Source organism: Lissotriton vulgaris, chromosome 9, assembly GCF_964263255.1.
Source record: "Lissotriton vulgaris chromosome 9, aLisVul1.2, whole genome shotgun sequence".
NCBI classification, from domain to species: Eukaryota; Metazoa; Chordata; class Amphibia; order Caudata; family Salamandridae; genus Lissotriton; species Lissotriton vulgaris.
Genome location: NC_141697.1, coordinates 1,185,385,499 through 1,185,401,891, shown reverse-complemented (window position 1 = coordinate 1,185,401,891; position 16,393 = coordinate 1,185,385,499). Strand labels below are relative to the sequence as shown.

Genomic DNA, 16,393 nt, shown 5'->3' with positions numbered 1-16,393 from the left:
ATTGCTTGCATCGTGAAGGAAGTGTCCTCAAGGGCACCAGGACTCTAAACAGACGAGCGGCCCTGATAGCGTTGTCCTCTGGTCGCTTCCTGGTGGCTTGTTTGTTTCTCATGGGCCTGGCCCTATACAGTGCCCAAGTAGCCGACACTTAGCATCCACACTACCAGTTTCCAGCATAACCCAGTAACCCCACCGGATCAGTTTTCAATTGCTGCAATAAGCTAATTACCCAGTATACTCAGTGCTCACACATTATCAGTTTTCATAAAACACCAGCATGCCTGCATTACCAGTTTCTATCAAAAGATGGCACAAAAAATTTGACATATATTCACACATTCAATTCAGCCCTTCGGAGTAATAAACACACAAGTTCACATGGAAATAGTGTTTAATAAAGCATGTCTGCAAGTGCTTCAGTCTGTTAAAAACAGACTCCATTTGCTCATTAATAATTGATAGACAAAATGCTGACAGGTTATAAAGTACAACTCCGAAATTTCATTGCATAAGAATTGTATTTCAAAATATATGTACAAACTAATTTTGGTCCAGTTTTTCATATAAATATACACAGTAAGAAAATAATATAAATACAGGTCTTTGAATTATAATTAGTGTTAAAATTGAAACAAATGTCCCTAAATTACCTTCCCTTTTACCTCCTAAGGAAAACAGTTGGAGGCATCCTGATTTTATGGTCTAACAACCACCCTGTGGAACCAGCCATCTCTCAATGTCTTTCTATGTCTGTAACGTCACATTTTACACATGAGCACCCCAAAACGTGCTGCCTTGGAGTGCACCAACACTATTCCTGGGCTGTGACACAGCCATAAAGGACTTGGCACTTGTAGATCATGCGCTGCGCGGTGTGAAATGCTTGGTCTTCTGATTCTGCCAAGGTACGTTGAACGCCATACCACCCAGGGCAATGTGGAAGCCTGGTTTTTGTAGTACTGAAGCAAGGTAGCTGCCAGGAAGTCTTCCAAGGAATAGCACAATGCCAATATTGGTCCAGTTGGGATAAATGCTTTGATAACTTTGCTTTTTCATGGGTTGGACTCATCAATGGGCCTCCGGCAATACGGACAACAGTTGTGCTGCAGCACCAAGAGCTCGTAATCCTCAGTGTGGAACATCTGTAAGAGAGAAGCGTTCACACATTTAAAAGAAATCACAAGATGGTGTCTGGCACCTGAAATCACATCTAGTGGTACCACTTGCTCATGTGTGGCACTACACAAGCATGTGAAGGCTTTCCTGAGAGCAGCGACATAAAACAGTATTGGGTAGACAAGTGAATCTTTCCAGAGTGGGAAGAGGGGCAAGTCTGCAGCAACTAAAAGAAGGCATTTTGTGTATCGCTGTAGTCAACATTTAATACAGTGCTAGTTAAGACTCAATAATGCACAGGGGTAGGAATAATACCGTGGAGTGTGAGTGGCGGTTGTGTTTAAAAGAGAATAATATGTAAGCAGTGTGCAAAACGAAAAACTAAGTTAATCAGACAGTATCCTGCAGAATTAATGCAGTAACCAGGTACAGAACATGTTATAGAAGGAAGCCTATGAAGAGTAGACATGGTCACCGATACTGCCCCTGCTTAGAAGACAAGGAGAAAAATTTACCCCGATAAAGAAAAACTAGAAGAAAAGGCCAGCTGGCTAAAAATCTGTCAGGACTGGCAACTTAAGGACACAGCCTGCTTGAGGAGCCACAATGATCAGCAGTCCATCCCACCTGAATTGACAAACATACAGCAGGACCATCAACGTCACGTGAAGACTAAGGATTGAACAGAAGTCCAGAGGGCAATGTTTGCCTCATGCACTCCACTCCCGTGTTACTTCCTTGAACCTGCTCCCTGAACACCATTGTGTACCTGGGATTGTGACTCAATATTGAAGAGGAAGCTATCTAGGGGAAAACGTTTTCCCGCTCCCTTCTGTATCATGCTTATGTTCACTGGCATCGAAGGAAGCCTTCATGACATTTCTGACATACCACTAGCTCCTGTTTCCTCCCTGGAGCTAAACACCATTGTGGTGTTGTGTATCACGCAGGCCTGGTTATGCTTAATCAGGAATATTTGAACCAACCATTTACGACCTACATTTACCAGGTTTAAGCTATTGGAACTGTTTGATGTTACCAAACTGTAAACTCAGCAACCCCATTCCTATTGAATGCTTCCTTGTTTAAAAGGTGCCCTCTACACCGTGTTCCTTTGCACAGTAAAATCCTAGTTGTAACCAGACGTGCTTCAAGACATAGGTCCTTGAAGTTTTGTAAACTCCCCTGAGTGGCAACCTTTGGTGCTACCCAGTCCCATGTCACTATTAAGCTTGTCTGTGTCTAGTTGATCTCACCCCAATGACACCCCTGAACAACCTTGAACTCCATCAACTGCCAGGAGCAAACTAGAGTTGGGGTACAGACAGCCTCATTTAAAGTGCTGTGAAGCAGCTCCTTGGCCAGCCACTGTTTGGTTGGGTTCCCATTTCCAGTTTGAATGGTGGGTCGTGGGTTTGCAGTATTTAAGAACACCACAGAAGGGACCTATCCTGCTGCAATCCCCCTGCCAAAGCAGATAGGAAGGGATGATCATGGAGATTACAAATCAGACTGTACTTGCCACAGATGTATCTTAGATTCATTACCTGGTGAGTCCCTCTGGGGGATTAGGAATAGGCATACTGAGACCCCTTCAGCGTTTCCGAAATCAACCAACTCCCTGATCATAGGATAACTCTGAAGTAAACTACAAGGTAAATGGTTACAGGGTTTCTTTTTTTGTAGAAAAACAGGAAAACTATTTTGGAAGTGTATATTGATGAAGTAAGGTTATAGAAACCTATGGGTTTATTAGTTTGATCATCAGTTCAACTGTCGCACATCTCCAACAGTAAAGAAACACATTCTGTTTGTAGAAGATGTGTCTCCGATAGAGCATTGACATTTATTGCGTGCATTGATTTGTGGCATACTGTAAGGGGTTCCATACCCCATCCCTCATATGCATCAGCTTAGATTGCTCTCCTTAGCTACACTTGGTTATTCAAAAGTACAAAGGGAGCCCTGACAAAACATATTCAGTACAACAGAATCCAAGTAATGCCCAGTAACCACTGCTGGCTCCAGGGCCCAACACCGCCCATTACTAACCGTGTATTTCCAGGGCAGTACAGTTTGGTCGGTGTAATCCAAAAACCACCAGAAAAAAAAATGGGGTGGGCTCAGCCATATTTCAGGGAGCCTTTATGAAGATATTGATTGTGGGGGCGTAACATTTAAAGATAAAATCCCTCACCCAATCCAAAAGTATTCTTTATTAGTGGAGAGGAGGGGGAAGGTGGGATGTGAAAAAGTCACTTCCCCCAAAGACGTGAATGCAAGAGTGGGCATGCAATTTACATGCGTCACACTTGTCTTGGAATTATTGTTTTGAAGTTTCACGTTCCGTGAGACCGTATCTAAATCTTCTCTGATTAGATCTTCCCTGCTTTCTGGAGGTTTCTTTCCTTTGAAAGAAAATCCACCTTTTTGTGCCAGGGAGAAGTACAGGGTCCCCTCAGCCGGCAGGGATGATGGGGAGGGGGGGGGGGGGGCGGGCGAGGGGGGGTTGGGGGTTGGGAAAGGGGGTCCCACCCTGAGGACCATCCCTGGGATAATGCCCATTATCAATCGTGTGTCGGAGTACTGTGTCTAGAGGTGGCGTCCATTTGGAATGGGATACAGATTCTAAATTGACCTGATAAATCATAATTTAAACATACATTATCAAAGATCTAAACCTGTGCACCTTTTTTTAAAGTAACACTTGTGCTACCTTTACAAAGGTCACATTCTAGGTGATCTGTTAACAACACTTTCTCTTCTCAAGGGGGAGTCTTACCTGAAAACAGGAGAGGCACATGGTGATGGAGACATCTGGGAGCAGCGAGCGGTAGTACTGCCACTGCAAGGGCTTCGGCCAGCGTTTAATCATCACATCCCTCCTGCTCATTGTCCGGAGAACACTGCGATTCACCACCACGGGCACAAACTCCGAGCCCCCTTGCTACATAAAGCACAGTTGAAATTAAACAAAGTCAGATTAATACATTCTTTCATGGTTTAAGGACATAGTACATCGCTTAATTTGTGAGAAAAAAATGCTACAATTGACACAGCCATGTCTAACTTCATGGTATGATTGCACCTGGTTTTATTGTAAAGCACTCTTTATTGTGTAATTAATCTATAAACTCACGAAGAATCATCAGTTCTAAGAGGCTATATGCATATTTCACTTTACTTTCCGCTACTGAATTTTGAAAGACACATTTTTTTACAATAATTAAGTTGCAGTGTCTTCATCAGTTCTTTATCCACTGCCTCAAGATATACAGGTTACTTCCCTTCGATAACGCTTTTTCTCACTGATACTCTGTCTAACCCCAAATACCACGCTTTGTGAATATCCCCAGGCACCAGGTTGGATCCGTAAAACTCAAAAAGCAGTGCTCCTTCACGCCAGTTGCTGGAGTTATGAAATTCCATGACTGCTCTGTTTTACTTCGGAAGTGACGCACTGAGCTTCATATAGGCACCTACCTACCATGTGAACCCTCAGATTTTCGCATAATTCTGTTCACACCCTAGGATGCAGAGCCTATAGGCGAATTGAGGGACCCAGAGTGCAGGACCTTTTTAGATGGAAAGAGGCCATTTCGCAAACGCGAAGGCAGTGAGTAATCCACCCTAAAGAACGTTATCGAAGGTAAGTAACTCGTTCTTCTGATTCAAACATCTAATAACAGATTTCTCACCTTGTGTACAGATACCAAAGCAGTACCTCCAAGGTGGTGGGTTTGTGGAATGCTTTAGATCAAAAACTTCTGCAGGAACCAACAGGCAAAATGCCCTTCCCTTAGGCTCTTGCTGCGAAGGCAGTAGTGTTTCAAGATCATGTGCATCAATTGCCAGGAAGCAACATGAAGACACGCAATAAATTAAAGGCTCAATGCACTTTTGGGATCCAAGCAATGGAGTCTCTATTTCTCTTTCAAGGGATCAGGCGGCCCAAAGTTGGTTGGAAGAAGCCGGTCTGGCATGAAAAGTTTCACCACCTTCAGTAGAAACACTGCTCGAGTACATCACACCAGCTTGTCTGGAAAAAAGTGGTATCAGGAGGCTGGACCAAAAGGGCCTGAAGTGATGTGCCAATGGTATTACAAGTAGAAAGACTGTTTCAAGGTGAGGACAGTGAGGGCCAAGTTTCTGTCCCACCATGGCATCGCAAAGGGCTTTGGTGGAAACATATGTTGCAAACCTTTTAACAAAGCGAACCACAAAAGGTAATTTGAACAAGGATGGCTTGTCAGGTAAACATAAAAAGGTTGAAAAGGCGGACAATCATCCTTTAACAGTGCCCAGAGTAAGACATTGCTGTGCCAAAGATAAAACAAACAACAATACATCTAACAGCTTGACCTGCAATGGTTTGTCTGGAGAGTACCACACCACGCCACAAACTTATACCTGTAACCTGCAAAAACAAATTTCGCAGAAGGGCACCTGGCTGCTAGGATAACATCAACAACTCTGGGAAGGAAGCCAAAGGATATTAACTGCTGCAGCTCAATCTCCATGCCTGGAGGAGCAATTTGGGAAAGCCCATGTGCAAGACCCTGCCCTGCTGCTGTCACCAAAGATCATCCAAAAGTGACAGCCTGATTAGAGGGTAGATGATCAAGCCCCATAGCTCTGGTATCACATTCTCCTGGCCTAATCCTGATCTTCTCGAGAGCTAGGGTAGGAGAGGCAGAGGTAGAAAGGTGTACAGGAGACCCAAGTTCGATTCAATGTGGAATGCATCTTTAAAGGAGAACCTTCTTGCAACTTTAACATGCCAAAATGTAGACCGTGCACCTTCTCGGCATAGAGAAAAGATCACAACAGGGTTCTCCCCGTTGTTCGAAGACGCCCTTCACCATCTACAGGTGTAACTGTCATGCGTGATCTGCTAGGCATTGTTGGCTAATTTCCTCCGTCATGGTGTTTAAAGATATGCCAGGTGATGTACAACCAGCTAAATGCCCTGATGATCCAGCCACTTCCAGAGGTGTGGTGCTTCCTGGCCCAGGACCTTGACCCCACCCTGACCTGCTTGTTGCAGTACAACTTGGCGGTGGTGTTGTCCATGAGAAACTGCATCAGTCTCCCTTTGATGGTTGGCAGGAAGGTAAACTGTCTGCAATGCCAGCAAGTTGCTGTTCAGGCTGGACTCTGCCGAAGACCAGAGTCCTTAGCTCTCCTCCTCTCCCAGATCACCTCCCCAACCTAGCAGTAACACGCTCAACACCTCTGCCAACCCTGGGTGGGGCAGGAGGTCAGGTCTACCAATGGTCTAAAGACAGTATAGCAGCCACCACTGCAGATCTTTTTCAAACTTCTCCAACACTTAGATGGAATCCAAACATGTTTCCCTAGTGCTGGGACCACTGTGGTTGTGGATCCCACTGAAAACCTTACATGTGCCATCTGCAGTGCTTAATTTGATCAGGTGCTTTCAGGTGCTCAGCACCCGCACTTCTTTCACAGGGCCGGGGTTACAATTTCTGACCCTACAGGTGGTGGTCTCAATATTAATTGTTCAAATTCAAAATAAAAAGAATAGCATACATTGCATGGTGACTGGCTGGTGAATGTTCATAGACAGGCCAACATACGCCTGTCCAGGCAGGTATGATTGTGTATCATCGAATTAGAGATGCCGATCACAAATCCAAGAAGTCATCGACAAACTATGGCTTGCATTCTATTCCCCGAGTCTGCTGCACCCTGCCACTGCCTGAGCCTAAGCCTCCCATTGGATAATTGTATCTGGGGGCTGGCTCATGACGGAGTTGAGGCAAGGAAGCTACGAGAGCGCATTTGGAATTTGGGAGTGAGGGCTCTTGAGGAAGAATAAACAAAAGTAAAGTGTGGACTTTCCACTTGCTGCGTAGCCAGAGTAGCATATCCTGCAGCCCTGCATTGCTGCTCTCCTCAACGTGCTAAGTGCAGCTGTGGACCAACACAACTTTTGTGCGCCATGGCGTCACCTGTAGAATCTGTGCGCTGCACCCCAGCATGGTAATTGCTGAGTGTGCGCGAGTCCAATAGGCACCACAGCCATACTTACCGGCATTGGCAGCATTAAGGCTGGGGACAATGCCTGTGCTGTAGCAGGCAGGGTCACAGCAAGCTGAGCAGTGGATGCTGATGCCGTCGCCATCCCTTGACCTACTAATTACAGACAGCACTAGCAGTGACATCACTTGCTGTGCTCGTGCAGCCGTCTGTTCCGCAATAAACCCAGTCATACCGCACTGAATAATATATTTGAAAAATAAGCATTTTCATTTGGTGTACATTTTGTTTTTGTACTCGGTGTAGGTAAGAAAATAAAACGCGCCATCTTCCACTACTTTAGGAATGACAACAGGAAAACACAGAGTTCAAATAGAAGGTACATGTACAGGCTGACAACAGGGGTCACAGGCAGCAGCAGTGTTATAGATGAGAGAGAGCAGGAGTAAAGAGGAGAAAGAAACAACAGGAGAGGAGAGAGATAAGACGGAGCTAAGTAGAAGAAATGGAGAGCAAATCAGATACAAAGAGAAAGCATAATATACACGGGTCTACAAAAAACAGATCTACCTTAGAAAGACATAAACCAACAAATTAAGTGTATAACAGCGAGTTAACCAAGATGAAGACGGTGGATGTACAGGAGGCTTTATCAATTCGTAGCATGCCCACACATGACTATCAACACGTAACATGCCTACACATTATTACCAACGATTTTGTCATTAAAGGTTTTTGACAGAAGAGAATTTGTGACGACGATCAGCTTAGCTTCCGTTGTTTTTGAAAATGGTATTGTCAGTGCCACATAATGGATGGTTTGATGTATAGTTGTCGATAGTATGGATCGTGTTAGGAGTGGGTCGATGCTTCTATTGCCTTCTATTGACAGTAGTTGTAGTGGTTTACCATGGGCACGCAACACATACAGGAAACTCTATTTCCCATACTCCCTGCGACGCTGGCTACGAACATGTGATCGCCCTTGTTGCATCACACGCTCCAATACGCCGCCAGTCACCTCCCCGAGACGGCTAGGTAGACCGTTTGGAGTACAGACGGAGAGGTGATTTGGCAATGTTTGTTTGTTATTTGAGCGCACACCAGTGTAACTGTAGATTATGGTTGACTCCACAGGGGCTCCGATGATGGGTTTCCTGGATAATCATTGTGGGGCTCCTTAACAGCATGGAATGGTTGGAATATCGGTAGGGTTGCCGTTGTGATCTAACTAGGAAGTCACACATCCACCTTTATGTATGAACTATGGCATGGTGTATTAGACTATCCAACACTTTTTGATATGCGTGGCTCGGTATATTGACGATTTTTGGGTGTTAGAGACTTTTTTTTGCGGACATACTGAGATTCTGGCATTCCAAAATAATAGCGTGCAACATGCGCAGATAGTATACTCTATTATAAGAATCCACAATTTCTGATCGTTTGCTTGAGGAATACGAGTATACTCTCTATAATTATATATACCGCAAACTTTCAGCTAGGAACTTCTAGTCCTTTATAAACAACAGAAGGGCCACGAAGACTCACTTATGAAGTATATGATAACTGTCAAGGATGATATTATTTCTCTGAAATGCACAGACTTATCGTTTGAAGCAGGTTACATGACATTTTCTATGTCTATGCCTTCTTTGATTTTTATAGAGCAGTGCTTCTTCTCCCTGAGCCGCAGCCAGGTGAGTCAAGGCCGTACCCTCCAGCTAATTAGGTAAGCCAGAGTAGTTACATACTATGTGCATAAACATACATATGCTGCCTGTTGTTGAACTTGATGAAACACTTGCAGATGGTAATTGTGCCAGCTTAGGATGTCTATATATAGAGACACCAACATTTCTTCTTCCTCCTTTTGTTCGACATGTAACCAATTTCTATTATGCACTTCACAGTGGCTGAGTAATCCACATCCAGGAGGTGCTGACCAGACACCTAGGAGTCCAGGTGAAATGGTTCTTTATTTTATTTCACAATCATTTGTTTCATTGCAGTAGCAATCATTGATAGAGGTCCTGAAGAAGAGGCAGAGGATAGGAGTGTCCTGATTTACTGCCGAAACATGTTGACCAAGTAACCATCTTGACAGGTATTTGTTAAAGCTGCCATGTCTTTGCACTGTTTTTAATCTTGGGCAATTGAGCGATAATAATAAACTATTGTTTTTCTCACTTACCCAATTTTAAGTGACCAATTTTTTCACACATCTCACGCACTGCAATTTTTTTTATTTTCAACCATCAATCAATACCATCATTTGACATCTATAAAGTGATCCTGTGCTTCATAATTAGATGCAGGACGTGTCAACCCAGTCCTAGTTAAACATCTTTTATGATTCCCATTGGGAATATTTAAGGAAGCCCAGATGATGACCAGGGCGGTATCGAATGATGACTGATGGGTATCTTTATTTGTAAAGGGATTTTCTCATTTAGTTATACACTTAATTTGTTGTTTTATGTCTTTCTAAGGTAGATCTGTTTTTGGTAGACCCGTGGACACTCTGTGTATACTATGTTCAGTCTTGGGGGTTGTGTCCATGCCAGGTCTCTAAATATGCCCTAGGACCCTCTCCTATCGGTTTGCGTGACAAACAGAAAGCAGCCATGATGTGAAGAAGAGAGCATTAAGAAGAGAGAAGATAGAATGAAAGGATGTAGAGGATAGGAAAGAGGAAAAAAAAAGCAGACAAATGATAAAACGGAGACACAGCTAATCACTGCTAGAAGAGTGATAGTAAAGAGCCAAGATCAAGGGGAGGGAGAGCAGAGCATGGATAAAAGTGAAGAGGAAAAAGGGCAGGGCTAGAATGAATAGAGGGCAAATCAGAAATACAGGGAATAAGGTAACACACCAGGTGTGACAAAGATGATAGAAAACAATTAGAGAGGTGAGAAGATAGACTCTTAGAGCAAAGACTTAGGGGACAGACAACAGATCAAGGTTAGAAGATAGAGACTGAGTGTTAGACCTGTCCACCCTTTGGGTGGTCCCTCCTATCTAATTATTTATTTTTGCCCCTCAATTCCCTTCATTTTTGATATCCACTGGAATTTTTACGGTGTTGACCTGGGGGTTAGGTACTCCTTGACCCCATGGTTCCTCATTGGCCTAGAAATCACTCCTTTTCTGAGGGCAAGCTTAGTCACACAAAATGGTGGCCAGTAACTGCCATAACTGTTACTTCAGGAAAGCGGCCCTAAGGATAGCATAGGGATGCTCTAGAACCTTCTAGCTGTTCTAGTAGCCTGAGGCCTGCCTATATAAAGGCCAGTGGGTGGGCGGACATTTTGTATTGACCAGAGAGTTTGAGGAGTGAGGCAGTGGTTTGGGGAGGTAGGCGCGCTAGAAGTGGTTAGATCGTTCCATAAGTCGACAACCTCTTCTTTGAGGACGTCTCCCCCTAGCCTTTGACCGAGCCCTGTCACTAGTCTATTGACAATATTGGCCAAAACTTCTGAAGAGATCCCTGAGGGAAGCGACATTGAACCCCCCCCCTCGAGGAGAGCAGTCGTTTGTTGACAGGAGAGCAGCTGAGGTGACAGACTGTCCGCTAAAACCCCCCTCCTCTCTTTAGGCGGTCGCCTGCCGCCAGTGGCGCGATACTGCGCAGGCCTGGTGTAGTATTCCCTCACCCAGAAGGGGGGCGGAGTGTTGACTAAGAAGCGTCGGCCAGTGCGCTGGACAGGAGGTGAACTTCTGGTCGCCTGAGGAGAAGGGAGCGGCAACTGACTGAGCCACTGCTCTCCCGCGCCTGCCCAGTAACGCTGTTGTTGGAGGATCGGAAAAGACGACTCAAGAAGAAGTTCGACGGAAGAGGAGCCGCAACGCCGCTAACCCAGTGCGGCCTCCCCTTGGTGCCGGCTTGAATATCACTCGGCCTGGCCCACGAGGGAGGCGCTGCTGGGAGAGAGAATACTGAATAACTGATGGACCCTTCCTAGAGTAAGCACCTGACTAACTTTCCCCCACGAGGTATTTTAACCCTTAAGTCTAATCAAGGGGGTTGTGTGCACACTGAATGGCACCCATCATCACCGTGCCTATTCCCTGGGGAATTTTAATTCAGATCAAACAACCGCAAAGGTGCACCACAAAACATGAAACAGTAAGTGCAAATGACGTTTGAGCACAATAAGAAGATATTTCTCAGAGATGTTGAAGTTCTTCTTTAGATCTTTATTTTCAAAAAGCAGTAAAACACATACAGCCGACGCGTTTCGTCCCAAACTGGGACTTCTTCAGGGCTTTAGGTAAGTTGGACGTCGCGTGTGGGGAAGAATATGAGCGGAAGCGGGATCCAGGGGTCACCTTCCCGGTTACAGTAATCCTGTTATATTGGTTCATTCATAGGTTGATTTTACAAGCATGGACCTTGATATAGGCATGCTAGCGGGAAACAGAGGAAAAAGTGTCCTCGGAGTTCTTGGGTGGTATAAAGAGTCGTGCCACCTTACTGATATGAACACACGACGTCGCTGCGGGTGTCTTGTCAGGACGAGGGCTGTGGATGGGCGCCGGCCGCTTCATCTAGAACGGCCTACTGGGATTCAGTGCCCACACCCTCCTCCATTGGACTAATAGGACCTTCAGTCCAGCACCAGTTCTAGAATTGACTCAGCATACGGACTGTGATATTCATATCAGTAAGGTGGCACGACTCTTTATACCACCCAAGAACTCCGAGGACACTTTTTCCTCTGTTTCCCGCTGCTGGGAGACAGAGTCTGGTGGCGAGGGCCGGCTAGCTGCAACTGCGCAGTGACGGCTTGGGAACACCAAAACTCTGTTGGCCTCAAGTAAGGTGGAAACTGGGGATCTGTTGTGGGACCGGGAATTAACATAACAAGGTCCCGGAAGGGAGATCTTTCTTTCCCCCATTTGATTGCTGGAAGCACAGATCTGGCAAGACAGGGAAGTCTGAGACCAGGAAGTCGCCAGAACTCGTGCTAAAGGGAACACAAGTAAAGTAATGGAGGGTGACTAAGCAGAAGGAGCTAACTGAGCCCTTTTAATGCTGATAGAGACTGAGATTGTTGCTTAACCTTTTTCTTTCAGTGGTGGAAGGGGAAGAAAACTCTAGCATTGCTTTTGTCAATCATCTGAGTTAGTTTAATTAGGCTGATTGTAGTATGTAATCTTCCATCTGAACCCATGTGACTACTCACCTATCCCTTGGAAAGTGTCAAACTCTGCTTTCTAATGTACCAGGCCAGTTTATGATGCCCGGGATGATTCCAGCGAGTTCAGTAACAGTGTATTGTTGAATTGATTGGGGAAGAATTAATTAATGTAGAGGAACAAATGGAGAAATATTTGATTTAAATAATAACAAAGCTGTCGGTCAAGATAAATAAGAGTAAACAGAATTATTTTTATAAAACAGCTCATATTTTCCTAAAAAGAATTGGTGTAGTGTAATTTTTGAATGGATGGATGCGGAGTTACTGTAAGGGTGTGACGCAAGCTTAGCACTTTTGTCCTCAGGTTTGACCGTCCTACTCTGTGCCAGGCTACCCTATGTGATCTGGAACCCCCAGGTCCAACATTGAGGCAGTGAGAGTGTTGAAAGTGGGGTTCACCGGAGGAAAAAGTGAGCTGTGGCCTCATTGGCAATATTTTCAGCACCTGCACTTTTATTTTTACAAATTAAGCACGGACCATCTGGCATGGTTGGCGAGCAAGGAGCATGAGCCTAGTAGGTCAAGAAGACTCCGAGCCATCGTCCAAGGGGCTGAAACATCAGATTGTAGCCTGATTCTTCTGGAATTGTAAGAGGAAAGGCTTGAAAGCGCACCATATCCAGGATGGCTCAGACAAAGGTAAAACTTCAAAGGAGTCAGCTGTCACTTCGGCAGGTTAATTGAGAACCCTAAAGAAGTGAAGAGGTTCGATGGCACCTGGATGTGCATAGTGACAGAGTGTGGCCCGCCTTCAACAGACACTCATTAAGGCAGTGGAAGACTGGAACCTCCAAAAATCAAAGATGGGCAGCGACCACTGCCATTACTTTGGTGAACAACCTCAGGGCACTGGTGAGTCTGAATGGGAGCACAGCAAACTGAAAATGGTTGTGGCTCACCTTGACCCGCCGGTTGGCCTGCAGAATGGGGGGGTGAAAGTAAGCGTCCTGCAGGTCCAATGCTACAATCCAGGCAGAACCTGGACCAGGGAAGCATCTCCAATGTTTCTTTGCTTACGAAAGAGCTAAGAAGGTGAAGTTCTAGCCTGGATGCCTCTGTCTTTCTTCGGCACAAGGAAGTAGCGGAAATAACACCCAGTCCCGCTTCCGAGGCCCGGTACCAAATAGCTTATTTGACCAAAAGAGCCTGCACTTTCTGTCATAAGACAAACTGATGGCTCTCTGAAAAGTTTTCTGTGTAAGTGGCAGGTGGGGTGGGTGTCGAACAGTAATAGCAGGGCAAAGCTTCACTGAACATTCTACAGAACCCATTTGTTAGATGTGATATGTTGCCATTCCTAGATAAGTGGCTGATCCGGCCTCCTACGGGGGAGTAGACTGGGGCGTGATGCGGTCTACACGCTAAGCCCCTGGCATATCCCTTAAAATGGAGAAACTGATGTCCGGATTGCTAGACTGGAGCGGAGAGACCCAAAGGGCGTGAGGTTGCTCGGATTTCCTTGAAATGCTCTAGGGCGGAGTCCAGCCTTACAGCAAATAGGCAGGAGCCTTCGAAAGGCATGTCCATTATGGACACCTGAATGTCCCCAGAGAAGCCTCTGGATCTCATCCAAGCATGGGATCTTAGCACCATGTTTGTTCCCATGGCCCTACCTAGACAATTCATGGGGTCTAGGCCAAATTGGATAAGTAATTTATCTGCATCGTAACCATATATAATGGTTTTGGCTAAAGAAGCACACAAGTTGTCGGGGATCGTGGGTAAGAACTCACCAGCCATATCCTAAAGTGCGTGAGTGTAGTGTCCAAATAAAGTGCTTGCAGTGACCAACCTCAAGGCAAGGCTGGCCGAGGAGAACATATGCTTCCTGAATGTAGCAGCACATTTTGATTCCAAGTCAGGAGGAATGATTAGGAAGGAGTTAGGGCTCACCATTCTGGTGAAAACCTACAACACCAAGCTTTCAAGGATTGGATGTTGGGTTAAGAAATCCGGGTCACACGGAGCAGGTCTATGGTAAAAGGTGATTTGTTATTTGACTCAATGGGCAGAGCATTGTTTAGTTCAAGTGCCCAATAGCATGTCAGTGAGCGCCTCACTAAAAGGCAAAGAAGGTTTTCTTAGTGCCTGGCCAGACTGCAGGACCTCAGTCAGTACATTTGTTATTATATCCATAATAGGGAATTGAAGGGGGTGGAGGGTCATGCACCTTAGCAGACCTACTAATCACAGTAGCGAAACACATACTTGTTTTCTGTTGCTACTACAGGAGTAGCAACCAGTCCACTATGATGTGAACAAGCAAGACCATCTTCAATGTGTCCAGTTTGACACCACTGGAGGCCAAAAGTTTGGAAAATTTACACGTCAATACTTAATAAACAAGATTTATACCCAGGCAAGAAAAACCTACAACTGTTGCATGTGCAGAGAGAAACCTTACAGCACACTAACAGTGTTGGGTGTTTTGTTTTTCTTCTTAAAAATTATAACCCTACTTTGGTGGTTTGTTGTGGGTGTCTGAAAAGCAAAAAAGAATTCGAGCGGGCCGCAACAACATGATGGTTACCCGCTGCTTGGGGGTGAAGGATATAATTAAGACTGCTCCCAAGCAGGTTAACCAGTGGGCCAACCAAATCTTATAAAAACTCCTAATGACTCATTTCCTGTAACATGTCAGATTATAAAATGATGGCAAAGAGGGAAGAGAATGGGCAGCGTTAGAGTATTGCTGAATAAATTAAAGCAGTGACAAAGGGGAAGAGGCAGCCCGACCTTTAAGAACATACAGAAGAATTGATATCTCCGAATGTATGGATATAGAACTCTTACCAAGAGAAAAGGAACTCATCAGGAGAAATGGTAAATATTAAAAGGACCCAAAATCAATCTTCTAACTAGTGTCATATAAAGATGTACTGTGAGGCTCAATGATAGCAGTGTGAGGGCAAGATTCACTTTCCAGTACAAAGGGGAACCCACTAGTAACCAAGACTATGTGCTCTATTTTTTTACTTTTACTCATGCTTTTTATGGTACTGAAAAAAAGAACTTCCAAAAATGGCCTAGTACCACGAGCAATGCATGTTTTAAAAGCACCTTACTCCTGTTCTTTATGGTGTGACTTCAATGTGCCTCCAACAGTTTTGAACTTTTTAAAGTTGCTGGCTGAGGCTACCAGGGAGCGAACCAATATCAACATTTGGTGAAATGGATTCAGCACAATTAGCCATCTCGGGGATTTCGCATTTTGCATGAGTTGGATCTAAACCAGGTCGAAGACATTTGGTATTGGTCTAAGGTAGAATAATTCCACTGGACTGTAATGGATTTATTAGGTTACAGATATTGCGACTGGTTGCAATGTTTAACAAAAGTTACTTCAAAGTACGGAAGTCTGATCAAGTGGCCTGAAACGATCAGGATGTACTACCTTTTTCCAACTACAGATCTATGAGAAAATACACATTTCATTTTTGTAGGTATGGGCTGTTGATACTGTCCATATTTTGTGCTTACAAATCCTCATCCTTGCTCAAAACCATGGTCCAGGCTATGCCAAAAGAATGTCTTTTGAAAATAGCAATCTTTATTAATTTATTTTTTAAATAATTTTTATTAGTACTGAAAATATCATAAGACTACCACTGGTACAATCTGGAGTAAAATAGCATCTTTAATGTTACCTATTTTCTTTGTTTCAAAGTCAAAATACTGAATTATAACCATTTGGTAAGTTGATATATGGTCAACATACAGAAATACAAATATCAACAACTACACTGAGAAAACAATAGCAGTTTGTGTCTAAAGAAGGAAACAGGCAGAGCTGTGACTTAAGCATGCATAGTGGGTACCCGAGGCTCAGCCCCAATGTCCTAAGCTTTATATAGTTGCAAGAGAAAACTGATTTATAGCCATCAAATCTGCCCATTCCCACATTCATGAACACTTGTTCAAGCTTTCCCTAGCTATCCCTCAAACTCATACTGCCCTATCAGAGGAGGTGTCTTTTGGATACTCTGTTTTAATATACTTAGGGTTCCAGGTCAGTGGCACACTGAGTTTTTACACAACCACATGTATCTGTTTAAGAAGGATATTCAGAG

At 44.5% G+C, this 16,393-nt stretch overlaps 1 protein-coding gene across 1 annotated transcript in view; it reads right to left on the bottom strand.

Annotated features, from left to right (window-relative positions):
• Positions 1-373: 373 nt before the first annotated feature.
• IFT122 (intraflagellar transport 122) overlaps positions 374-16,393 on the bottom strand; it is a 283,966-nt gene continuing 267,946 nt past the window's right edge. The window contains exons 28-29 of the mRNA XM_086939241.1: positions 3,899-4,063; positions 374-1,142 (exon numbers count right to left, since the gene is read on the bottom strand). Coding sequence (XP_086795367.1) covers positions 1,053-1,142; positions 3,899-4,063 — 255 coding nt within the window. The 3' untranslated portion in view covers positions 374-1,052. The remainder of the gene's footprint in view (positions 1,143-3,898; positions 4,064-16,393) is intronic.